The 26,064-nt window shown below is 44.2% G+C and overlaps 1 protein-coding gene across 2 annotated transcripts in view; it reads left to right on the forward strand.

Moving 5' to 3' along the window:
• Positions 1–26,064, forward strand: part of PCSK2 (proprotein convertase subtilisin/kexin type 2) — a 127,979-nt gene that overhangs the window by 88,225 nt on the left and 13,690 nt on the right. For both annotated transcript variants that reach the window (XM_064146176.1, XM_064146177.1), the window contains exons 6-9: positions 3,067–3,143; positions 10,614–10,702; positions 13,690–13,865; positions 25,651–25,866. In XM_064146176.1, the coding sequence (XP_064002246.1) occupies positions 3,067–3,143; positions 10,614–10,702; positions 13,690–13,865; positions 25,651–25,866 (558 nt within the window). The remainder of the gene's footprint in view (positions 1–3,066; positions 3,144–10,613; positions 10,703–13,689; positions 13,866–25,650; positions 25,867–26,064) is intronic.

Here is a 26,064-nt window from a genome sequence, read left to right on the forward strand (position 1 = left end):
ATCTCAAGTCACGGGAGCTAAGTTTAGTTGCAGTCTACGTAGTTTCCAGGCCAAGTCTGGTAGGTCAAGAAAGTTTATTTAACTCATGATGGAGTAGGTTTTATATGTTAATTAAATTACTCTGAGAGAATAGTCATTTTTATGTTGACTTTGCCACAGGATATTGCTCTCCATCCTGTCCTGCTAGGAGTAGATACTGCTCTAGTCAATAAAGAACAGGACTGGATCCTCTGTTCACAAGCTCATTTCTTTTTGCTGCCATGTAATGGATAAGATGACCTCCTGCACACTGCAGAATCTGAACATCCACTGCTGCTTCATGATGGATTATCTGTGACTTATGGCTTTTGCCAGGCTGGCAAAAATTCTTCTAGCTCAGGATCCTGTACTCCAACAACAGCCAGTAGTGGATGCTTCAGGAGCAGTATGGTCGCCGAGTTTGAGGAGACTTTGTAGTAGCCTTCCAGTATCTGAAGAGGACCTACAGGAAGGCTGGGGAAGGACTATTTACAAGGTCTTGCAATGACAAGATGAAGGGTAATGGATTTAAACTAGATGTTAGGAAGAAGTTTTTTATAGTGATACTGGTGGAACACTGGCACAGGTTGCTCAGGGAGGTTGTGCAGGCTCCCTCCCAGGAGGTGTTCAAAGGTTAGGTTGAATGAGGCCTTGAGCGACCTGTTCTAGTGGGAGGTGTCCCTGCCTATGGCAGGGGGTTGGAACTGGATGAGCTTTGAGGTCACTTCCAACCTAAACCATTCTATGATTCTATAATTGTGGCCTCCCAGTTTCTGGGATTCACTGTTTTATAGATTGTTGGACAAAGAGGAAGCACAGCATTACATAACCCTTCCACATGTATCTTCCTTAATTTGTCTAATAATTTTTTGATCTAACTGCAGAGGGGGTTGGACTAAGTGACCTTTGAAAGTCCTTTTCAGCCCAGACCATTCCATGATTCTGTGATTTAATTCAGGCTGGGGAGATTGAATGTCACATGTTTTGTGGAAAAATACTTCTGGCTTTCTGCTGCTTCCACATTTTCCCTCTGGTAATTTCTTTGAGTTACCACTAGTTGTTGTATTATGTCAAGTAGTAAATAATAACTCCTTGTCCATCTTCTCTGTGTTATAGGCCACTGTGAATTCCCCTTTTTTAACCTGGCTGAGAAGTCGTGATCTTAGCTCATACAAATCTATGCCCTTCAAAGTGCTGTGTAAGCAGTAGTGGTAATTAAAAGAAGTAATTTAAACATACATCTGGGCACAAAGACTGAGAAGCACTGAGAATCTTTGGTTATAGCTGACATTAACTGGAGGGCTTCTTCAGGGGTTTAGTTTAGAGATATGGAGAGATCAGTAAGGGTGGTCACAGAGGAATTCAGCGGTGGCTGAGCTGGGGAGCAGCATCAAGGCAGGGATATACTACAGTGTCCAACAGAGGCTATGAGGATGATTAAGGGACTGAAACATCTGTTTGATGAGGAAAGGCTAAGAGACCTGGGGCTGTTTAGCCTGGAGAAGACTGAGAGGAGATCTTATTAACGTTGATAAATATCTGCAGGGTGGGCATCAAGAAGTAGGTTCTAGTCTCCCTTCCATGCTGTCCTGTCACAGGACAAGGGGCAATGGACACAAAGAGAAGCACAGGAAATTCCACCTCAACATGAGGAAAAGCTTCTTTACCGTTCTGCGAAGCTGTATGGTAAGCACTTTGCAAATCTCTGCGCCATTCAGTATGATGCCACAAAACATTTCTTGTCCATGCTATCCATAAGCAACTGTGCTTTTTGGTCTGATCACCCTCAAAAAATCACTGCTGAATAGTTTGAAAGATACTGATCCTGAGCTAGGGTAGGGAGTCCCTGCCCATGGCAGGGGGGTTGGAACTAGATTGTTCTTTCCAACTCTGACTGATTCTATGATTCTATATTGAGTTGTACCCTCCAGGGGTCAAGGACAAGGTTTTCCCCATTTCATTCCAGCACAAGATTTTGAGAGTTCTGAGTTTTGAATCCAAAACCCAGACCAACGGACTGCCTGTTCCTGTGAATCTGCTGAAAGGGAATGTTTTTAGGAGCAAAGCTATTCACACACAAGTCTCCAATTATCTCATCAGCATGCTCAGCCAAATCTTAAGAAGAATTCAAGTACACATTCATTAAGAATTAACATAATTCTGTTCCTTGAGCATGGGCCTTATTAAAATCTAAAGTCTCTGAACATATACTCAATAGGAAGCTTCTAAATATTTTTAAGTCTTAATTTTCACTCAGCCTCTATTTTTTCATTAAAAGGGAAGAAAGAAGATGGCACTTGACTTTCTGGAACTTTCTAGTTGCTTCTCCAAAAGTTGCTGAGTGTCCTTAACTCTGCTGCTAAGGCAAAATCAGGAAAGATTCAGATTGATATTTAAAGCAGATAAGGCAGATGACATTTTCAGAAGTGCCTAAAAGCTACATTTGTGAAGCTGTTCAGCATCTAAAGGACCAAGAAAATGCACAAAGGAATTTTCAGGGTTATGCACAAGATTATTAATGCAGTTTTCACACTTGCATTTTGAGAAATTTACATTCTTAAGTATTAAAATGGTTATAGAAATCTGACTGTAGTACCACAACTGAGTTTTTCAGAAGGAATTCTATGAGAGAAGACCAAAGGGTCTGGTCACTTTGGTGTTTGGTCACTTCTGGTCACTCTTTGGAAACAAGGTTTAAACTTTGTCCTGCCGCACTAAGTAGCTTGCACCTAAATGCTCTTGTAAGTGCTGGTGAACAGTCCCTCAGTAGTAAGCTAAGGTCTGACACCCTCTCACAAGTAGCCACACTACTTGGAAATACTCATGGTTCACAGAAGATTCTGCACTCCAGAAGGCATCTTGCCCTAGGCTCACTGCAGTGGAAAATGGCACCATACAACAGGGACTAGTTTTGTGTCCACATGTATCTCACAGAATGATGAGGACAAAGTCTGTTAATGATTCACAGCTGCCCCTTCAAGTTTTGTTCTACTTGGTCCCACTCATCTGTTTTAATGCTAACTTACTGAACTTCTTTGTGTTTTGCAGAATGCCAAAGCCAGCTATGATTTCAGCAGCAATGATCCCTACCCTTACCCCCGTTACACAGATGACTGGTTTAACAGGTAAGTGGATTTTGATGAGCCTGCTCTTCACTTTGGGTTGCTTAAGAAATGACAACTATTTGCTGGCACTTGTGCCTATTTTCTGCTAAATTCTGCAGCTGCCAGAACAGATACTATAGTCTCACTACTGCTTGAAAGTTAGAGGTTACTTATTAATTCATTTTATTAAGTAACTTCTAAAGAGCACTGAATGACTGATTTCTAGTTTGGAAATGAAGTTGTTGCTTCAGAAGCGTACAGACTTACAAGAGAAGACTAATGGAGCTGAGGCTTTGCAGCTTGGAGAAGAGGAGACTGAGAGGTGACCTTATTCATGTTTACAAAGACTGAGAGGTGACCTTATTCATGTTTACAAATATGTAAAGGGTGAGTGCAAAGAGACTGGAGCCAGGCTGTGCTCAGTGATGCCCAATGACAGGACAAGGGCAACAGGGGAAGTTGAGGCATAGGAAGCTTCATGTAAACATGAGGAGGATTTTTTTCCCTGTGAGGGTGACAGAACACTGAAACAAGCTCCCCAGAGAGGTTGTAGAGTCTCCCTTTCTAGAGACACTCAGAATCTGCCTGGTTTCATTCCTGTGTGATCTGGTCTAGGTGATTTTTCTCTGGCAGGGAGTTTGGACTGGATGACCTTTTGAGATCACTTCCAGCCCCTGACAATCTGTGACTTAGAGCATTTGAATGGGCAATAGCCACAAACTTTTTTCAGTCTCCTCTTGTTTGACATTATGCTAACCCAGATCTGTAGAGGCCATTTCCCATCTACTACATCTGCTAGCTTATTTCAACTGGAGAAGGAAAAGGCTTTGAAGAGGCAAAGAGTAATTTCATCTGATTGTAGATTAAGAAGGCAGAAGAGCAGCACGGTGTGGAATGATCAGTTTGAAAATGACTGAATTTTAGGTTAAGTGTTGAATCACTCTTCTTTTCACCTTGATTTAAGGGCAGTGTACATGAGTAGCATTTCAAGGCTGAGATTTCTGCCTGCTAGAGGAATTAAAAGTCCACATACGCTGACCAGGCACCTCTTCTGTAGCTTTTATACATCTGGAAGCATCAGTGCAGCTGTGCTTTTTGAGTTCTTTTGAGCACACCATAACTGCCCAAGACCCCCACTTAGTTATGAGACTGGTGAGGAGGCTGCAGGGAAAGCCCTTTGAGGAGAAGCTGAGGGAGGTGAGGATGTTCAGCTTGGAGGAGACTTATAGGGGAGATTATCACTCACTACAACTACCTGAAGGGACACTGTAGTCAGATGGGGGTCAGACTCTTCTCCCAGGCAGCTACTGACAGGACAAGAGGGCATGGTCTGAAGCTGCACCAGGGAAGGTTTAGGTTAAATATTAGGAAGCACTTCCTCACATAAAGGGTGATTAGGCACTGGAATGGACTGCCCTGGAAGGTGGTAGAGCCACCATCCCTGGAGGTGTTTAAGAAAAGATTGGATGTGGCACTTGGTGGCATGGTTTAGCTGATGTTGTGGTTTATAGGCTGGACTGGGCAATCTCAGGCATCTTTTCCAGCCTTAATGATTCTGTGAGTCAATATGTTTTGAGCTCAATTTCCAGCAGAAAGTGGTCTGGTCCAAAAGGTAGGGTATAAATAAGAATGGCTCCAAAATAAAAGCTTCAGATTTTAAAAAGGTGTGACCTATTTTTTGTTTCCTTAAGCTATTTTTTTAATTAGGATGGACCAGAAATCTCTTAGAACAAATTTTAATTTCTTTAAAGAAAAGCATTTGTGCCCTTAGTCCTGTCTTCATGAAAAAGCCCTTTCTGGCAGGCTCTCAGCAACATGCTAATGCAGTCAAGGGTGCCGAGCCCAAGGTGCACCTCTAAGGTGTGTTTGCTACCTGATCATCTCAGCATTCACCATCTCTGCCTCTGCAGCATACTGCTGAGGGTCAGGTCTGAGGCAGGTTCTGGCTTGGGTTTTCAAAAATGGTTTCAAAGTATTCTCAGTGGAATGTGCAAATGTGTTCTGGGTGTCAGTATAATTGGTGTTGTCAGTATAATTGATGTTGCCAGCATTTGCCACTGAGCATTTAAAAATGGAAAAGCTTCAGGGCTCAGTTTTAGTGCTTAGGCTTGAAATACTTTTGGATATTCAATGTGATTTTCGTCTCTAACTTAGTATGGCAGTCGGGACAGCCTCTGAGTTTCACATGGGGGTTTTTTAGTTTAATGTCTAAAGAAATCCAGTTTAGCTCTGTCAGAGTGACACAACAAAGTGGAGCAGCTGTGTGTCCACCTCAGACACAGGCTTCCAGGAGTAGATGAAACAGATTTAGGAGCTGTGATGTCTTCCTTTGTAGTCCTGCCATTTTTTAGCCAAAACAATGGCAAGGAAATTTCCCCTTGATTTTGGGATAGGACATCTGACACTTTTTCCATTTGCTGATTGGATTCATACCAGTTTAAGTTAGAGAAAGACTAGGGCTCTAATTTGTGAAGGTCTGTTGCCTTTCTCACTTTGTGCAAAGGATCTTTGGAGGAGAAAAATATTGTTGAGCTCTGGAGCAGCAAGGAGGAAAATTAAATTTAGCTTCAGTGGGTAATGGCAGCTTCTGCCATTTCAGTGTGGAACTTCATAAACCTGTGTTTTGCTGAGCCCCATTAGCCCTGATTATGCCACTACCAAGTATTTCATAGTGAGGCACAGTTTGCATTCTTCATGCACAGTGCAAGGTGGGTCTGGACACAGAGTTACCTCCTAAAGTCTTAAAATGGGCTTCAAGCACCCTGAATGTGGCAAGGGCCCTGAACTCCAGAAGCCGATACCTGTGGCTAACTTCAGCCACCCGAGAGAAGAACTGAAGGTGAGCAGCATGGTCACTCATGACCTGATCTGTAATTTTGGTTCAAAGATGCTGTTATCCAGCTGTGAGATGGACTGGGACCTGGTTCAAAGACAGGGCTCAGAGAGATGTGGTCAATGGGACAGTGTCTAGTTGGAGGCCTGTGGCTAGCGACACCTCACAGGGGTCAGTACTGTGTTTTTAGGTGACCCTGCCTTGGCAGCAAGGTTAGACTTGATGATCTCTAGAGATCCTTTCCAACCTCTACCATTGTATGATTCTGTGATTATTAAGAACAAGGTTATTTGGGTTTTCAGAGAACTGCAACACTTTCTTTTATTACTTTTCTTGAGAGGATGAGGAGTTCAAATGAGCAAGGCAGGAGCAGAAAAGCAATTAATAAATCACTTGGCAGATTTCTGTCAGTATTCTTGTCAGAGAAATACAAAGAGAAAGTACAGCATTTTTTGTTATCAACCTTGACTTTTCTTTGGAGACAGTTTCCTGCCTTGCAAGGTGAATCACCAGAGCAACACATTTAGAGAGCGTTCATTTCCTGACTGCCCTATAGGAGAGCAAAATTTCTGTTTTTCTCCAGACTAAGATACAAACCCACACACCATATCCACCTGACCTTACAGACTGCTTGTCCAGATTCAGCCCCACAGCTTGACAATCAAGCCAGGATAGGGGGACACAGGGTGCAATGTGAGGCAGGGCTGTGTCTGAGCCTGAGGAGCAGTGAAGGAGCCTAAACCAAGCTCTATTTTAAAGTAAAGAAGGGTAGATTGCTGTCTACAACTACCTGAAGGGACATTGTAGCCAGGTGGGGGGTGGCCTCTTCTCCAAGGCAACCAGCAACAGAACAAGGGGACACAGTCTCAAGTCACAGAGAGAGTGATTGTCATTGGAATGGGCTGCCCAGGGAGGTGGTGGAGGCACCGTCCCTGAAGGTGTTCAAGAAAAGCCTGGATAAGGCACTTAGTGCCATGGTCTAGTTGACTGGCTAGGGCTGGGGGATAGGTTGGACTGGATGATCTTGGAGGTCTCTTCCAACCTGGTTGATTCTATGATTCTATGATTTAGATTGGACCCAGCTCCCACTGCAGTGAGCAGGGACATCTCCACCTAGATCAGGTTGCTCCAGCTGGACAAGATGATCTTTGTGGGTCCCTTCCAATCTGATGTGTTCTGTGAACTAGATCAGGTTGCTCAGAGCCCCATCAAGCCTTTCCCTGAATGTCTTCAGGGATGGGGGACTCCACAACCTCCCTGGGCAATCTGTTCTAGTGTTCCGCCACCCTCATAGTGAAGATCATCTTCTTAGTGTCCAATCTAAATCTAACTTTCTCTAGTTTAAAACCATCAGCCCTCGTCCTGTTGCTGCATGCCCTTGCAAACAGGCCCTCCCCGGTTTTCTTGCAGCCCTTCTGAATTAGTGTGCTCCTTCCGTTCCATTGATTTGTTTGATGTAGTTGGGGATGTCCCTGCTCACCGCAGGAGGCATTGGACTGCATGACATATAGAAGTTCCCTCCAACCCAGTGCACTCTATGATTCTATGAACTGAGAATTTGTGTAAACAGATGTAGCAGCTCTCTCTAGCTGCAGTGTTGTGACACAAGTGGCAAGGAGGAGCTGCAGTAGCATGGCTGTTTCTTGACATGTTTGGATGCAGGCAGACTGCCATGCTCCCCAAAGCAAGGGAATGCTTTCCCTTGTGCAAAACTCAAGTGCTCAGAAGATGAGGATGCCCTGCGAGTAAAAAGAGGATGACATTTGCCCCACAAAAGCATCCCTCTAAGCTTTGCATATTTAGCTGCTGCTCATTGCAAGCAACTGATGTGGTCAAGACAGGCAGATTGCCCCATATATTTGAGACTGCAGCTCTGTACAGCCCTTCCCTGTGGACAGCTGGTAGGATGGGTCCAGTCCTTTGCTGACTGCAGAAGCATTCCAAAAGAGATGAGAAGGAACCTCAATGAAAACCTGTGCCACCTGTGACCCTTGATAGAAGGGCATGGCCAATAGTATTAGCAGTGGGTTGTATAGTTAGAAATCATTTTCAAAGGCAAAACAGAGTGAAATTTTCAGTACAAAGAAGTTATTTAAAGCAGCTTAAGATAAAACTGGTTTTTGATTGAATCACCCTATTCCACCTCAGGTTTGCATGAATGTTCAGGTGAAATGCTTGCATTTACATATTTATGGAAAAGTTGCTCTAATATATGTTTTACTGTTGAAATAACTTGTTTGTAGGTGACAGTGTCCTTCGCTGGTTTCTGTCCCCTTGTTTTAAACAAAGAAATAAGAGTGAAAAGGTGAATGTTGGGAGAGAGAAGCTGTGATTCGTGCCCATGACTTGGGTCACTTCACAGAAACCACAATGGGTTTGTCAATGGCACATGAACAGCAAATTGGGTGAATCTTCTATTTGCTGTTAATGCTTCAACCAAATGTGTTTCCACTAACTCAGGCGATTTATTTTTTCCCACAGCCAGCAGCACAGTATCTAAACCCTGAGCTGCCAAAACAGATCTGCTTATGTGGGTCAGTGCACTGGGGAGATGAGGTGGGAGAGAGGATCTTCTGATGAAGCCTTTTCACTGGGAAGGTCCTAAGACAGTCCCGGTATGAGGGAAAGAGCTCATATAGCAGTGTAGCAGATTATTTGCACCCCAGCATCATGCCAAACAAGTTTTTTAAGAAGCCATTTATGCTGCTGTGTGAATTGCAGCCAGCCCACAGGTGAATAGATAATGAATGCCTAGCAACGCTATGGTTTTTTCACAGTTCCTTGAACAAGGACATGAGGGGAAACCAGCTTGATTGTTGAAAAAAATTCTCCAGCAGCTGAATAAGAAATCTCTCTTGATCTTCTCTCTGCCCCCTTTGTAAGAGGAACTTCACTCTTTTGTGATCAGGACACTGTACAGTCAAGGCCAGACATTTTCTTTCATAGAGCTGCCTTGAAAAATGTACAAGTACAGCAGGAAAAAGAATGTGTCGCTTCTTATCCCTCTATTAATCACACAGAATCAAACAGAATTGTCTAGATTGGAAAAGACTTTAAAATGATTGAGTCTAATCATTAGCCTAGCACTGACAAGTCTCCGACTAAACCGTATCCCTAAGCACTACATCTACATGATGCTTAAATGGATGGCAGCTCCACCGCCTCCCTGGACAGCCTGCTCCAAGGCCTGACCACTGTTTCACTAAAGAAATTCTTCCTACTATCCAATTCAAGCTTCCCTTGGCACAACTTATGGCCATTTCCTCTTATCCTATCACTTGTTACTTGCTTGAACACACTAACCCCCATTTCACTACAACCTTTTATCAGGTAGTTGCAGAGCAATAAGGTCTCCTCTCAGCCTGAATTTCCCTAGGCTAAACATTGTAACTTACTTTTACTGGAGGTACTTAGGGGGAGAGAGAGAAGAAAGAAAATGGTTAAAACAATTCTGCTGCCTCCCAGAATGGTTCATCTGGCATCCATAAAGCTTTTACAGTGCAGCTCTGCTGGTTGCATGAATCCTTGGTGTGCTATGGGAGCAATGCCAGCATTAGTGCACAGAGCGGATTGATGTGAGCAGGAGGATGGATTTGTATTTATTCAACGTCTTAAAAAGAACTGACAGCAATGCAGGTTTCACTACTTTGTCTGCTACTGTGCTGCTGTGGGGGTTTGTGCTTTGCTTTTTTTGTTTTGGGGCTTTTAAAGTAGATTATACTGTCCACATTTCTCTTCTCTCCAGTTTAATTTCTGTGGTGAATTAGGAAAATGCAACCTGCTTTCCTGCAGGACTGCCTCAGAGCTATTGCTAGTTAAAAGGCCTCTATTAAGAGCTGCTAAGCTCTTCAGAGATGCCAAGTGTGCTTGAAATGCTGAACCTGCACCTCTGATCAGAGCAGAGACCTTTCCCACTTGAGAAGAAAGCTGTGGCTTTGTTAGCTGACAGCTGAGCACTTTGTCAACTCTCCTGGGAATAAGGCATTGGAGAAGAGAGATAAAAATGGCATTAGATCTGACCAGCCAGGCCACAGCTCTGCTTCTGAGGAGTGCAGTGAGCACTGTGGTCCTCTTCTGCTGCTCCAGCTTTCTGTTGTACCCACCCCTTTTCTTTTGTGGGCAAGGGGTATGCTCCTTGCAAACATTTGAACGGCAAAAAGGCAATCAAACTTTTTTCTGTGAGGTTCACAACCATGGATTTTCCACTGTCAAGTCACAAAAATAAAGGAATTAATATTGATCTTATTTTAGACTGTTCTGTCAAAGGTCTGAATAACATTGCAACTAAATAAACAGAAGTGTGAATGTTAACTTCAGATCAAACGTTACCCATACAGCAGAGGGGAACTTGATTCTCTCCTGCCTCAGGAAGGAATGAATTCCTCTGAGTATCCAAATGCAGTGCTTGGCAGTTTGCCATGTGTAGCAGTGTGGGAGTTCCCCCACCCCAACATACACACAAACTCACCAGCCAATGATCTAATTTCTCTCATTAAAATATTTCAATTAGCCTCAAACCAGCACACCGTGCAACAGTTTTTCTCTGAAGCACTGGAAGATGATGATCAGGCAAAACCCCAAGCTTGGGGTGACCCAGCTCAGTTCAGCCACATGCATTATCTGGTGTTCACTTGGTGTCTCTGTTTTCCCCTTCACAGCCACGGGACAAGGTGTGCAGGAGAGGTGTCTGCTGCTGCCAACAACAACATCTGCGGTGTGGGAGTTGCATACAACTCCAAGGTGGCAGGTATGATAGCAAGTGAAGGTGTAAATGGTCCTTAGGTCACTGTGCCTCAGGCAGAACTTCTGCAAATACGGGCAGCACTGCCCAGGACAGGACTGAAGCTTGGCTCTGTGACATATGTGCATTTTCACAGTGGTTGAAGAGAGGAATTTCTCCATGGCTTTGCCTTTGCAAACGAGTGCCTTGAGTAGCCTCTTCAGTAACAGTGCAGAGGAACAGCTCTTCTTGTGCTAACTGCTGTTTGTGCACTGATTTTATTAGCTGCAGAATGATTTATGAGAAATGCCCTTTTATATAAATATCAATTCCTGCTGCATTAGAAACTCTTTGATAAGGCAAATCCCATGTTCCTCTCGTTCTGTAGGCTCTTCCAGAGCAGAGCCTGCAGTGCTGTGAATCTCTGTGCTCATTGTGTTCCTCTAATTTAACAAGCAGTGCACTAGTGAGACCTCACCAGGAATATTGCATTCAGTTTTGGGCTCCCCAGTTCAGAAGGGAGAGGGACCTACTGGAGAGAGTCCAGGGGAGGCCTATGAAGATGATTAAGGGTCTGGAGCACTGCCCTATGAGAAGAGTCTGAGGGACCTGGGGCTTGTTGGTCTCTGGTGAAGAGAAGACTTAGAGGGGATCTAATCAATATTTCTAAATATCTGAGGGCTGGGGATCAAGAGAGGACAAACTCCTCTCAATTGTGCCCTGTGACAGGACAAGGGGCAACGAGGGTAAGCTACAGCACAGGAAGCTCCACCTCAATGTGAGGAAGAACTTCTTTACTGTAAGGGTTACAGAGCACTGGAACAGGCTCTCCAGAGAGGTTGTAGTCATTTTCTTCGGAGACTCTCAAGATCTATCTGAATGTGTTCATGTGCAACCTAAGCCAAATTCTTTGGTGCTGCTCCGGCAGGGTGGTTGGACTTAATGATCTCTGGAGGTCCCTTCCAACCTCTAACATCCTGTGATCCTGTGAGTGGTAGGAGCAGATGCACAGAATGGAATAGGTGATGCCTAGCACTCTGCATTCACACCTTGCACATATTGAGTATCTTCTCACTAGTTCTTTTCTGCACTGAAAGACAGAACACAGTGCTTGGAATGACTTTGGCTCGTGAACAGCATGAGTTGGTGTAGTTTAATCTGAACAAGTCCATTTTTCCCTCTCTTAAACTGTTTCACGATGAGAATCAAGGCACAGCAAGCAGAGGTAGATGTGTATGGATTGTACTTTCATCCCCTGATCCGCACTAAAGAGCAGTGTGGATGTACCTATCGCTTCCTGGGAATGGTTCAGTATGTGTGGCTTTATTTGGCCAGTCCCTGTTTCACTGCACTGACAAAAGAGTCTGGGGAAGGCTAAATTTCCCCTGTCACCTACACAATTGAAAGCTGAATTTCCATGGTAGAGGGCAACCAAGGAATATTTGTTAAGCTATTACCCTAAGAAATATCATAGAGTTAGCAGCTGGCCAGGCAGCTGTAGCACTTGTCCCCTTCCCTCAGCAATGCTAATGTCCCCTTCAGGGATGGGACATTTCAAACTTTCCCATTTACTTTCTGGAAATAGGTACATTTTTAGAGGAATGTGAATTGAGGTGTGGGATTTTGGCTGGACCTCCTCTGTATTGTTAGTACAACTTTTCGGTTGCCAGATGGTTATTTAAAAATCAGGATGGAAGGCCTTTCCTGATGACCAAGAGCCTACAAATAATCTGCCATACTGGCCAATTCTCAGCAAGATCCCCACTGATTTTTGGGCGTCCCAGCCTGAGCACAATGTGCATCTGTAGCACCACCGCGTGGTCAGTGGGGACATGGAAGCTCAGCGTTCTTCAGAGCTGGAGTGTCTACTGCTGACATTCTGGGTCTGTCTTTGCAGGAGCAATTGGAAGTTGGTAGCCAAGTGTATAGGGCTTCTTGTGTCAAAGTCAAACCAGATGGCATGGCTCCTGCGCTGGTTCCTCATGTGGATATGCATTTCACAAGCATAGGAAAAGATTTCTCACTTATTGACTTTGACTTCATGATTTCTAGCCTGAATTAGATCAGGAATACACATCTTTGGTCTGGTTTCTATGTGAAATTTATACCCATGTTTTTGCACATGAATTTTGTATTCCATATAGCAAAAGCACTGCCTCCTACATCAGGCTCCTCGCTGCCGTTCACAGTTTGGCTCTGTGGCAATGATTTTTGTCCCATCTCTGTCCTAAAACCATTGGGGAAAACTGAATGCAACTCAAGGTTAAAAAAGTGTGGATGAGACCACAACTGAAGCATCATCCAAAGGCCACCAAGAGATTGATTGTCAGTGAAACTGTCCTATGTGTGGGGCTTCCATTGCTATCTTTGACACACTCTGGCTTGCTTTGAAGTTTTATGCCATTGTCCTAGGATTGCATTAACTCAATTTTAAGAGTAATATCAGTTGTGGAAAGCAGTGTTTAGCTTACTTTTTTGCCAAACACTGGCATGCTTGAGCCTTTCATCTGCAGGTTGACTCAGTGATATTTATACAGGAAATTGTTGTGTCATCTGTTTCCACTTTCTGGTTTAAATTCAGCAAAAGAAGCAAACAAACAGAAAAATAACTTGAAAAGTTAATGAGGTGTTGGCATGTCACCGAGTGTAAATTAGACAAGGAGAGACATTCATTCTTCTCCCTGGTTGTTGCAACATACTGCATTAAATAATATTTAAGTGCTATGGAAGGGATGGGCAGTACTGTTTTAGGAGTATTCTCAAATAGGAGATGGAAAATAGTGTGTGATTAGAAAGCAAGCAGTAAAATGTTGTGTTTTTTTCCTTTCTGGGCTACGCTTCATTACTGTGTCTGGGCATGTAAGTGCTGGCATCCCGCTTGCTGAGCACACTCTGGTGAAATGCCAGTAGCAAGAGGTTGAAACTGCCTTTAGCTGGGGGACTTCTCCAGGTACTGAGTTTTCATCTTCTGCTGGGCAATGCGTAATTCACATTTCTGTTGATTAAACCCACAGGTATTCGAATGCTTGACCAGCCATTTATGACAGACATTATTGAGGCTTCCTCTATCAGTCATATGCCTCAAGTCATAGACATCTATAGTGCCAGCTGGGGACCAACTGATAATGGAAAGACTGTGGATGGACCTCGAGAGCTTACACTGCAAGCGATGGCAGATGGTGTGAACAAGGTAACAGCCCTGTTACATAATCTGAGGCAAAATGATATGGTCAGACACTAAAACCAGTGACTCGGGGATACATGGTCCTCTTATACATCACAGAATCACAGAACATTAGGGGTTGGAAGGGACCTCCAGAGATCGAGTCCAACCTCCCTGCCAAGGCAGGATCCCCTAGGGTAGTCTGCAAAAGAATGCACCCAGGTGGGTTTTGAAAGTCTCCAGAGAAGGAGACTCTACAACCTCTCTGGGCAGCCTGTTCCAGGGCTCCACCACTCTCACTGTAAAGAAGTTTCTCCTCATGTCGAGGTGAAACCTTCTATATTACAGTTGTAGCTGTTGCTCCTTGTCTTGTTGCTGGTGAGCAGTGAAAAGAGATTTGCCCTCTGCACTTGACACCTATCCCTCAGATATTTGTACACATTGATCAGATCTCCTCTCAATCTTCTCCAGACTAAGCAGCCCCAAGGCTCTCAGTCTCTCTTCACGGGGGAGATGCTCAAGTCCCCCAGTCATCCTTGTGGCATTCTGCTGGACTCTCTCCAGCAGATCTCTGTCTCCGTCTCTCTGCACTGGGGAGCCCAAAATTTGATACAGTATTCCAGGTGTGGTCTCACCAGGGCAGAGTAGAGGGGGAGAAGATCCTCTCTAGACCTGCTGGACACACTTTTCTTGATGCACCCCAGCATGCCATTGGCTGTCTTGGCTACAAGGGCACATTGCTGGCCCGTGCAGAACTTGCTGTCCACCAGGTCTCCAAGGTCTTTCTACATGGAGCTGCTTTCCAGCAGATGTTGTAGATCACAGTGCAGTTGTGCAAACTGTCCCAAATTGTAGCATATTCCAAGGTCCATTGATGTCCTCTCTACATTGAATCATCTCAGGATACTGCACTTGCTTGCATGGAGCTGTGTTTAGTCAGTTTGCATGTGCTGTTCTGATGCCCCTGCAGTCAAAAGAGCCTGAAGAAGAAGAGCAAGGAGAGACTGATCCTGTAAAAATTCCCCAGGGTGAAACATGAGGGCTGTACTACTTACATCACATTGTCTGTTTTGGTACACTGCCAAGTGAATTTTTCTTTTGGGTTTGTAATATCTTTCAAGCCACATCTATGGTCATTATTATCACTGTGATTGAACCACAACTGATCAGATGTCCATATGTAAAATGCCCTACTAGCTATTTATTCCCACCTTTCCACCTCTTCCTAGGAATAGTATGTGGCTTTGGTTAAAGTTGCTCAGTATCATCCTTGAATTATTAAGCCTGTAGTTTTTAAGAAGGTTGGGTTCAACATGTGCCACAACTCAAAAAGGAAGCAGATAAGTCCAGAACAAGCAAACAAGCCATGCATGACTGTCTCCATGTCTCAGTGTCATGCAGCCAGGATACCCATAGCCGCTCCTGGTGCTGTAGGGAATCAGCCTGCTCCCTTTGGTTGATCATAGATGAGTTTCCATAATTAAAAGATCTGAAAGTTGCCAGAACATCTGGGGTGGGGTTTGTGTGGGAGCTTCACCATTACTCATTTTTCCATCTAAATTACTTCTTCCTCTTATTTGTGCCTGTTTCCCCCACTCTTCATCACCATGTCACTATGAGCAGCACATTCCAATTACTGTGTTTGGTGATGTGATAATTAAGTCTACTGCTGTGGTTGGTAGTGAAGCATCTGAAGTTTTCTTAGATCCTAAGCCCTCATCTGTTCTGCATGTAAAAAGTCCATTATAGTTATCTTCACTCTCTCACTCATAAAGCTGGCAGTGTACTCCCATAACTTGTCAGATTTCTCCCAAATCCACTTAGTTTTGTAGCACGACTTTTACAAACCTCTTATGAGCTTTAAGTCCCTCTGAACTCATCTTACACAAGCTGTGTTTCTTCTTCTTTTCATTTATCTACTGTTTCTATGAAGATCCCCTTAGGTACTCCTGTCCTGGGAAGAATCTTTGTTAGGTATGTGACACAGGTCTTCAGTGATGCCTCAATGTCTTATAGTTAGTGGACACTTGATCTTCCTTCCCCTAATGTTGGTTGGAGCAGACTGAAACTCTTAATATAGAAAAAAATCCTGTATAATTTTTGTGCTGTTCTCCTCTCATGCAGAACTTATCTAAAAGTAACAGAAAAGGCACTAAGAGTTCTGGCAGAGGATTTCAAACTAAGGAAAACTGAGGTATTCTTAACCCTCAGGAGAAGAAGACTTTAAATTGTAGTCATGGGGGGTTACAGATGGGTATTTAAAAGGTCTTTCAATTAACTTGCTGTCATATCAGCTTACACTTTAATTTACAGAGTTACCCTGAAATTAACCTCCTTGAATAAGCAGAGAAGAAGGGACTTTTCTCTTCTGTTTTATTACCTGGCCATATTCCCACGTTTGGCAGTATCACACATACTGCTTTTTTTAAGCACAGCATCACAGAATGGTAGAGGTTGGAAGGGACCTCCAGAGACTACTTAGTCCAATTCTCCTGCTAAAGCAGGGTCACCCAGAGCAGGTTGCCCAGGATCACAATGTCCATGCATGTTTGGGATATTTCCAGAGAAGGAGACTGCACAACCATTCTGGGCACCCTGTTCCAGTGCTCTGCCTCCCTCAACGTCTTCCTCTCAGTAGTGTTTGTCATTCTGTTTAAGGAGCAATCTGTACTGTTAAGAGTGGAAGGGGCCCTGGGATCTCTGGGCTTGGCTGCCTGTGAAGGAGAGAGAATGGTGATGGTGAGCTGCAGTGTAGGAGAGAATGATATTGGATAATGCCTCAGAAAGGTCATAGAATCATAGAATTGTTTTGATTGGAAAAGGCCTCCAAGATCATCAAGTCCTTCTGTCAGCCTAACACCACCATGGCCATTAAACCATGTCCCCAGGTGCCATGTCCACACATTCTTTGAACACTTCCAGGGATGGTGACTCCACCACCTTCTGAGGCAGCCTGTTCCAATGCCTGATCACTCTTTTGGTAACAGATTTTTTCCTCATATCCAACCTAAACATCCCTGGCATAGTTTCAGGCCATTTCCTCTCATTCTATCACTTGATAACAGGGAGAGAGAGTGGCAGAGATATTGTTGTTCAGGGACAATTACACTTCATTTTATAGTGGGAGAAAACTCCACCTCCACTAACTGCCTTTGTGTTACAATCATAGCTTTAGCTACCCTTATTTTTACTCAGTATTTTTCCTTTCATAGAATTCCTTTTTGAATATAGTTTGATCTCTTTTTGGGGAGAGAGGTTTTCTAAAGGCACTTCAGAAGGTGTTCAAGAAACACATGGACATGGGACTAAGGAACATGGTTTAATGGTCATGTGGTGTTGGAGTCAATGTTCTTAAAGGTTTTTTCCAACCAAAACAATTCTAGGACTCTGTGTTAGTGGATGCTTCGAAAAACCCACTGCAGACATTCCTGCAATAACAAGCCTTTGATATGAGACACTTTGCCTAGTTTAGGTCTGTAACTGTGTCCAGTTCTGGGCCACTCAATTTAAGAAACTCATTGAGGTGCTTGAATGTGTTCAGAGAAGGGCACCAAGGCTGGTGAGGGGGCTGGAGCACAGCCCTACGAGGAGAGGCTGAGGGAGCTGGGGGTGTTCAGCCTGGAGAAGAGGAGGCTCAGGACAGACTTGATTGTTCTCTACAACTACCTAAAGGGAGGCTGTAGCCAGGTGGGGGTTGGTCTCTTCACCCAGGCAGCCAGAGACAGAACAAGAGGACAAAGTCCCAAACTGTGCCAGGGCAGGTTTAGGAAGAAGTTCTTCACAGAAAGAGTGATTGGCAGTGGAATGGGATTCCTGGGGAAGTGGTGGAGTCACCATGCCTGGAGATGTTTAAATGAAGACTGGATGAGACATTTAATACCACAGTTTAGTTAATTAGAAGGTGCTAGGTTGGATTCAATGATTTCAAAGGTCTTTTCCGGCCTGGTTAATTCTGTGACTCTGTGATGTATGCATCCAATTCTCTGTTGACTGTATGAATGTAAAGCTAATTTATGATAATTTTTCAGGATAACAGCCCCCTCCCTTACTGAAGAGAAAAGTATCTTTATAAACCAAGAGATAAACAAACAGAGTCATTCTTTTTCTCAGTCTAGAGCTGCTTCTCGCCAGAGGGATGGCTGACTAATTAGTGATGAAACTGAAATATTGGCAGGGAGGAAGCAACATGCTGAGAATAAAAATGTCTTGTTAAACTAAAAGCAATACTTCCAAGTATCTTAGAAGGATGATGCACAGAGCAACATTAATATCCATCCTTCTAATGCAGCAAACAAAACTAAATAAGGGGCAGCGACACCAAATTCTTCCAGGGAACGTGTAGTTAACCAAGTTGACAAACACAAGTAACATTTACCTTGTTGCCACACACTTGTGAACCTGACTCAGAGCAAAACTGACTGACAGGAATCTCATCCTCTGAAGTCCTCCTTCCAGAGCTGCTGGAATGCTGGGGCTTAACTAGTCACCTAATGATAAGATGATGTGAACTGCAGGAACTGTGAGACTTCTTGTTTATAGGTCCAGTTTTAGGCCTTGAATCTGGACAGCCATAACCAGGTGGGCTAAGGTTGGTGTTATCTTTGACCTTTGTTCTTCTCTTTGACATCCATGCCATTCCTTAAGCTAATGCTTGCCCTCTGAATTAACCAGGCTGGAAAGACCTTTAAGATCGTCCAATCCAACCTATCACCTAACACCTTCTGATTAACTAAACCATGGCACTAGGTGCCTCATCTAGTCTTCTTTTAAACACCTCCAGGGATGGTGAATCCACCATCTCCCCGGGCAGCCCATTCCACTGTCCATCACTCTTTCTGTGAACAACTTCTTCCTAAACCTGCCCTGGCACAGTTTGGGACTGTGTCCTCTTGTTCTGTCTCCACCACCCTCCATGCAGCGCATTCCAATGGCCATATGAGCTATGGAGGGATTTTACTGCAGGTGCAGAACTGCAAACTGAAATTTAGAACAGAATAAGTAACCAGGATGATGTATGTAGAAGCAGTCTCACAGGCCAGGAGTGTTGAGGACAGCTACCTATCTTATTTGATGAAGTGGTACTTTCATTTCAGAGAAGGGGGAGTGAGCCAGTGGCAGCATTTTATAAGCAGGAAGACCAGACAAAGCAGTGCTGTGTGATTCCTTTCTCTGACCTCTGCTTATACACTCTGGGGACTAGACAGCTTACGTGATAGATGGGAATCCTGTGACAGCACAGCTATCTTTATATTAAATACAGAGGTTTTTTTGTTCTCTGGTGCCTTGCTTCCAGAATTTTATCAGCAAGCAGTCAGCCTAAAAGAGGAAAAGGTAAGTAGCCTCCTCAGTAACTGGTTCCACCCATTATGTTATGGCACATCCTGTCTTTAATGCACTATCCAGTAAATGTTTCCTATTTTGCTGGGTTATGAGTCCTGTTCTTTCTTGCTATACCTATTGGAATTGAAGACAGTATAAAAGAGTAATCATGCTAAGCTGACCTCTACCTATCACATTTTTCTGATGCAGCCTTTATGTCAGTAGGTTATGAGGAGTTGCTCAAGGACCGCATTAATTCCTTGAGACCTTGCCAGCTCAGACAGAATATGGAAGACACGATCCATTTGTACTTGTGCCAGTGGAAATGTTACTGCTTCCACAAGAGATGGTTCTAGCTAAGAAAATGCTGCACAAGTGCAAATTGCCACGGGAGCAGCACTGAGAATTTATAGTTCAATCATGGCTCTGTTAATAGGGCTCACCAATGAAAGAAGGGCAGTGTTAAAGACGAAAGGAAATATTTCTCCTTGGCCTCTTTCCAAGGCCACAGACACTGTACTGCTGTCGTTTGAGATACACTGAAGTATATGCAGTTAGATACATCTAATATTGTTTTATTGACTCAACAGTCAAGTGAGAACAGGGAAATTAATTTAAGATCTATCAATCACTTGATTGCTCCATTTCTGGTGAAGCTTTGTAACTTGAGAGCCCTCTGCTATTGTGTTGCTATTGTGTTTGGAGTATGCATGATGTGGTTTGTGTAAGCTAAAATCAAACCTCATTAAAACCCCACAGGAGTGTGTTACATCTGCTTAGAATTCTGAAGGCACCTGGCAAGGGATATTTTCAGGCTGTTATAAAAGTGCACAGCCACCTTTTCTGACCTGGTGATGGGACAGATGACCTTTGTGTTCATGACTTGGGTGTAGAGATCAGGCTGTGACTTACTGCTTTGCTGCCACAGACAGGGGAATGGGCATGTGTCTCTGAGGACAGGACAGGAACAAAACCCAAGTGCTGCTGATTTCCATTGTGATGCTGACCTTCTCGGGGGTGCTGTGGTCAGCTCAGCACCTTGACTGTCATATGTTTGTATCTTGGGTGGACCTGTGACAGGATTAAATATTGCCATGCACAATGATTTAAATGTCTCTCAAAGAGCAGAAAGCTGCTGTGTCAGTTGGTTGGGCCAGTGTGTCAGTGTTTGTAAGCTCCAGATGTGAACATTTTATTTATTTACAGGTAAGTTACTCTTTTATAAGGAGGCAAGACAATAATGTAGCCTCAAAATAAGGATTTTGCTCTATCACACTGCCCCCAGGAGGGTTTTTGCCTAGTCTCTATGCCACAGCTCAGCAGCCATGTGCTTTTAGTGGCCAGCAAGGCTGGTGCTGCAAACTGGGAACCTTTGCACAGTGTTGGAAGAGCCACAGGCGAAGCTGTGAGACTGATTCATCACACCGGTTGGGAGCTCTGGACATTGTCCCTGGTAAAAAGTGCAATGGGCGTTAGGAATCTTTTTCTCAGACACAATCTCACTCAGAAATATGGGAGTGTTTTTTGCAAATATTGTCTGTGTCAGAATTATCCCTGCATAGCTGCTGCTAATGCATTATCGCTTCTGCTACTCAGCCCAGGATTCAGCGAAAAGGGAATGGATAATGAAAAGGTTTTGTCTTGGCCTTTTTGAAATGCCCTGCCCATTTTCCTGCTGGAGTGAAGACTTATGCTGCCTTTCTTCATCAAAGCTGTAATTTTCCATTCATTTCTTTGGCTAACAGAAGTCCATCCAGTTTCAACAGTAATTTAGACTTAGAAAATGACTCAAGCATTATTTTTAGCCAAAGGAAGTATTAACAATTGTGCAGTTAATTGAGGGCTGGTGGATGGGAGTTTAGTACTCTGACCAACTCTAGAGTAAGTTACATAAAGGCTTTTATTAGGATTTTACAATTACAAAGCTTAGTTCTTTGAGACTCTTTTACACGTTTGGGTGATTATTACTTGACCCAAACAATTTCAGGAACCTGCTAGGAGGAACCAGACATTACTGAAGACAAGAGGATGTGACAGGGAGGAAAACAGGAGAAAGCAAAATGGAAACATGGTTCCAGGTGACAGTTGTCAAGATCAAGAACCTGAGTTCTTGATCGTGCCAAAACGGCCTTTCCTTCTTCTCTGTTGAAAGCCTGAGGGTGAGACAGGCCAACAGCAAAGGGATACTGCCTTGAGCAGTGGTGAATTGGAACAGGGTAACCCAGCTGCTGTTTATTCTGCACTGAATTTCATGACTTGTGTGTGTTCTAGGCAGGGCAGACATCCTGGGCTTTTCCAGCTACATGGTACAGCAACTCCTGGCTTTTGGAAGGGTCTGGGTGTAGTGGAAGTGCTAAGTGCCTAGATTTTGCCTAGATTTTAGCACTCCCTGAGAAATCAGTATATTAAAGGGGCAAAGGGATACAGACAGTCACCGACTACCAGATTGGGCAGATCAGCCTGGCAGATGCAGAGGTAGCTGGAGGAGGCAGGAAAGTGAGGGTTCCATGGACAATCCAGCTGGCACCATGTCAGGGATGCAGGAACATGCAGGCAGGCTCCAGAAAGCCCTGGCAGCCCAAAGGCGAGCAGCAGTTCAGCGATGCCAAGGACTCGCTGCCTCCAGCTGGCTTGTGCCACGTGGCTGGCACTGCTCATGCACAGGAGTGGTAGGGAGACCAATGCAGAGCGAGGTCTCTGTGGAGACTGCTGGATGTCTCGGTAGCCCAGCTCAGTGCTCCCAGCCAAGTCATGACAGCAGGCATTTGCCATCCATCCTTGCCTTGGCATGCCCCAGCTCAGGGGGCACAATGGCAACGCCACATTTCCTATCTGAGCTGCAATCTACACTTCCTGAGATAAGTATCACCATTACTGAAGGGTGCAGGTTTTAATTACAAAATACACAAGGATTTTTCAACTACTTCACTCCTGATGAGGAAGAAAGGCTCTTTTCAGGGCAAAATGCAGTTAAAATTTAGATGGGTTGGAAACTCACTGAGTCCTATTCATAAGTCAGTAGGACTCATGGCAGACTTGAAAAAGCTGTAGAATTTGTTGCTTTTCCTGGGAAACCAGTCTGTCTCTGACTAGAGCAGATACATCAATTGCTATTAAATTGCATAGCAGATGCTGGAGCACTTCTGTTCTCTTAGCGGGAGGAATTACAAAATAGCTATCATGTCACCAGTAAAAGAAAGATGCTTGTAATATGTGCCTCAAATTTGTTACAGAAAGCAATTTTTAGTTCTGTCATTTCTGTAGAGTTTTTTACCTCAAATGTAGCTCCTTCTGCATTTTCTTCCTTAGACGTGGGACAGTCCACAAACATCAGCAAACAATTTGGCTGTCCTTATCCTGAAATACCTTTTCACAGCACCTGGAAAAAAAACCTCACAGTCAGGAGCTGCTCTTTTTTTCTGCTTATCCTGAGCCAGTCTGCCTGCTGGTGTCCTGATGCTGTCATTCCCTGGTTCTTAGGCTTTTCAGGGCAGGAATCTGTTCAGTGTTTTTAGCTTGTACTGGCTGCAAACTGTTAGTCTTGGTCCTATGACTGAGGGATTAATGCTAAAGCTGAAGGTCATCAGGAACATGCGGTGTGACCTGTCCTGAGTGATCCTGCTCTGGCAAGGGGGTTGGACTGGAGATCCCTTTCAGCCCCTAACATTCTGTGATTCTGTGACACATCCACATTTAGGAAAAATTTGGAAGTTTGAGAGGGTGGTGAAGGCACTGGAGGGAAAGTCTTATGAGGAGAGGCTGAGGGAGCTGGAGTTGTTTAGCTTGGAGGAGACTCAAGGGGGACCTTGTCACACACTCTACAACTACCTGAAGGGAAACTGTAGTCAGGTGGGGGTCAGACTCTTCTCCCAGGTAACTTGTGCCAAGACAAGAGGGCATGGTCTGAAGCTGTACCAGGGAAGGTTTACATAGGATTTTAGAAAGCACTTCCTCACGGAAAGGATAATTAGGCACTGGAATGTACTGCCCAGGGGGGTGATGGAGTCACCAATCCCTGGAGGTCTTTAAGAAAAGATTGGACGTGGCACTTAGTGACATGGTCTGGTTGATGTGGTGGTGTTAGGTCATAGACCGGACTTGATCCCAGAGTTCTACTCCAGCCAGAATAATTCTGTGATTCTGTAGAGACTGTTCCTTCCATCCACCTTTTGCAACTCCAATGGCCAGGCTGGAATGGGTAAACTAGCAGAGCCAAAGCAGAAGCTGTGTCTCATTAGAGGGGCACTTGCCAGCATTGATGTGAAATCAGGGAAGCTGGAGGAGATTCCTTTGTCAAATACAACCCATTTTTATCTCTGTGGTGTGATCCAGCAATCAAAACTTGGAGAAACATTGTCTTAGGCACTAAGCCAGCAAACATGATGAACAAACAAAGAAGTTGTGCTTACGCATTGAGTTATATGAAGGGAGTTAGACTGCAGTCCCCTGCCAGCTCACTCTTACAAGGCACTTCAGTAAAGGAGGTTTTATTTTTCTGGGGTAAAGCTCTTCAGAAAATGAGGAAATAGATAAGAAAATTTCTCAGGGATATTTTTGCCAGTAGTAGAACATCCCATGAATGACACTGATAATAGAAATACTGCTGTTTCTGCAAAGAGAGCTTCTCAGTAGTCACAGCTCAGTAGCTGTGACTTTCTAAGCATATAGCCTTGACCAAGGTTTACTTCTGGTGTAGCCTGCATTGAGAAATAAGCCTCTCCTGGACTACTACTAAATGCACCAAGATCCATTTTCAGCTCTGAGGGAGGTACACCTTCAGCTGGCTCAGCAGTGCAGGGGCTGCACTGACATCGCTTTAGGGGGAAACAAGCAGGTTTCAACAGAGTTATAGAGGAAAGGGACTCTTTAAAATAAATCTTACTCTCTCACTGATCTCCTCCTGACTCTTCCTCCAGGCTCCCTCTGGAGACTGTAGTGTCTTACTACCACCAATCTCTTTTTTTTTTTTTTTTTGGCCAAAAATATCCAGCAAATAGCAGCTTCCAGTTTACTTTAAATATAACTCTTAGTTCACCCCACTGGGATATTTCTGGGTTTATTTCTCTCCTCTAGAGAACTGACAATCCACTTATCCTGAAGCCATAGATTTCTGCCTGGTAAATGAAGTGGTGCCTGAGGACAGCCACCAAACATTTTGTTTGGGCAAACTATCCAACTACTGCAGGCCTGACTGTAGGAGATGTGAGCAGTAAGTCTTAGGCATCACTGCAAACAATGCATTTGAGCTGCTATCAGTTTGTTTCAGCAGTGTTTGCTCCTCTCTCCAGTACTGGCTAAAAAGGAAATGCAAGTGAAATCAGAGTCTTAGGAGGGGAATGATGGAATTTAACAGCAAGCCACACTTGTGGCTGTGACTGTCATAGAAGTGATATCCTGAGGCCATTCTCACAAAACTGTAATTACATGCACAAAACCTGTGCCCAGCAGCACTCAGCAGGTCGGTTCCACCAACAAACCCAATCTCCAATTTCAGTTCCTATGTGAATTCCCTCCTACCCACCAGCCATCTGTCAGACTCATTTTCAGCCACAAATCCTGCCCACTTTGCAGCACGGCCTGAAACTGTTCCAGGGGAGGTTTAGCTTGGATATTCTGAAACATTTCTTTCCTGAAAGAAATTGGAACAGGCTGCCCAAAGAGGTGATGGAGTCGCCGTCACTGGAGGTGTTCAAGAAACTTACTTGTGGACATGGATTAAGGGTCATGGTGGTCTTAGATTGACAGTTGGACCTTGGATCTTAGAGGTCTTTTCCAACCAAAACAGTCTCATTCAGTGGGATGAGAAGCAGCTGAGTTGATCCATTCTTGCTCCTTGCCTATGTGGAAGTTGGGGAGAGAATTTCTTTCCTTTAGCTAACAGAAAGCCTTTATAGCTGCCCTTCAGTTTCACTCTCTCCTCTTGCTCTCTCTCACCTTCTCAGTGTAACTGGCAGACCATCTCTCTGTAGATGATTTATATGGTCTCGTAGCTTTCATTTCTGCTTAGTGGTACAAACTGATTGTCAAAAAAAAAAACAACCCAGCTTGAATATGTGATAACCTTTGGAAGAAAAGCTACAGAAGGAAAAAGATGTTCAGTTGCAAATAGTTAGCCAGTACCTGAACCTAATTTGGCCTTGCAAACCCTATGTGAGATGACTTAAGTCCCTTATAAAACAATGCCTTCTTCATAGCACTTAGACCTGCACAGTAAAGGCTAATGAATCCAGAAAATATCTGAGCATCTGGCACAGGAGCCTTGAGGGCGTCTGGTGAAACAGGAGATAAATGGAAGTGCTCTGTGTACATAAGGTTGCAGAATGGGCAGTGGCTGCTAGTTAGCCTGCAGAAATCTCTGCTCTTGCAGCTTAAGGTTGATGTATACTTTGTTTGAGTGTGTTTGCCCAGCTTAACAAATGAGATGTGCAGATTAAGGGAGCTGCTCTCTCCTATTTGCAATTTAACCAGTCAAAAGAATTTTTCCCTGTGACAGGGTCGGGGTGGCAAAGGCAGCATCTATGTCTGGGCCTCTGGCGATGGGGGCAGCTATGATGACTGTAACTGCGATGGTTACGCTTCGAGCATGTGGACAATCTCCATCAATTCTGCTATAAACGATGGACGCACAGCTCTGTATGATGAAAGCTGCTCCTCAACCTTAGCCTCCACCTTCAGTAACGGCAGGAAGAGAAATCCAGAAGCTGGCGTGGTGAGTCAAGATATTCTTGTGCTGTTGCTGCTGTCTTTGTGCACTCCCACAACCTATTACCGCTCTGTCTGCTTTGGAGCAGCAGATGGCTCTCTGTCGAGATGGGTATTTTCTCATCTGTGGTACGTGATAGTGCCAAAACTATCAATAGGAGATGGGTTTTGAGAACTGCAATCGTATTCTGTCTCCTGGAGCTTT

The sequence above is a fragment of the Pogoniulus pusillus genome, chromosome 7 (genome assembly GCF_015220805.1).
Source record: "Pogoniulus pusillus isolate bPogPus1 chromosome 7, bPogPus1.pri, whole genome shotgun sequence".
Taxonomy (NCBI): domain Eukaryota; kingdom Metazoa; phylum Chordata; class Aves; order Piciformes; family Lybiidae; genus Pogoniulus; species Pogoniulus pusillus.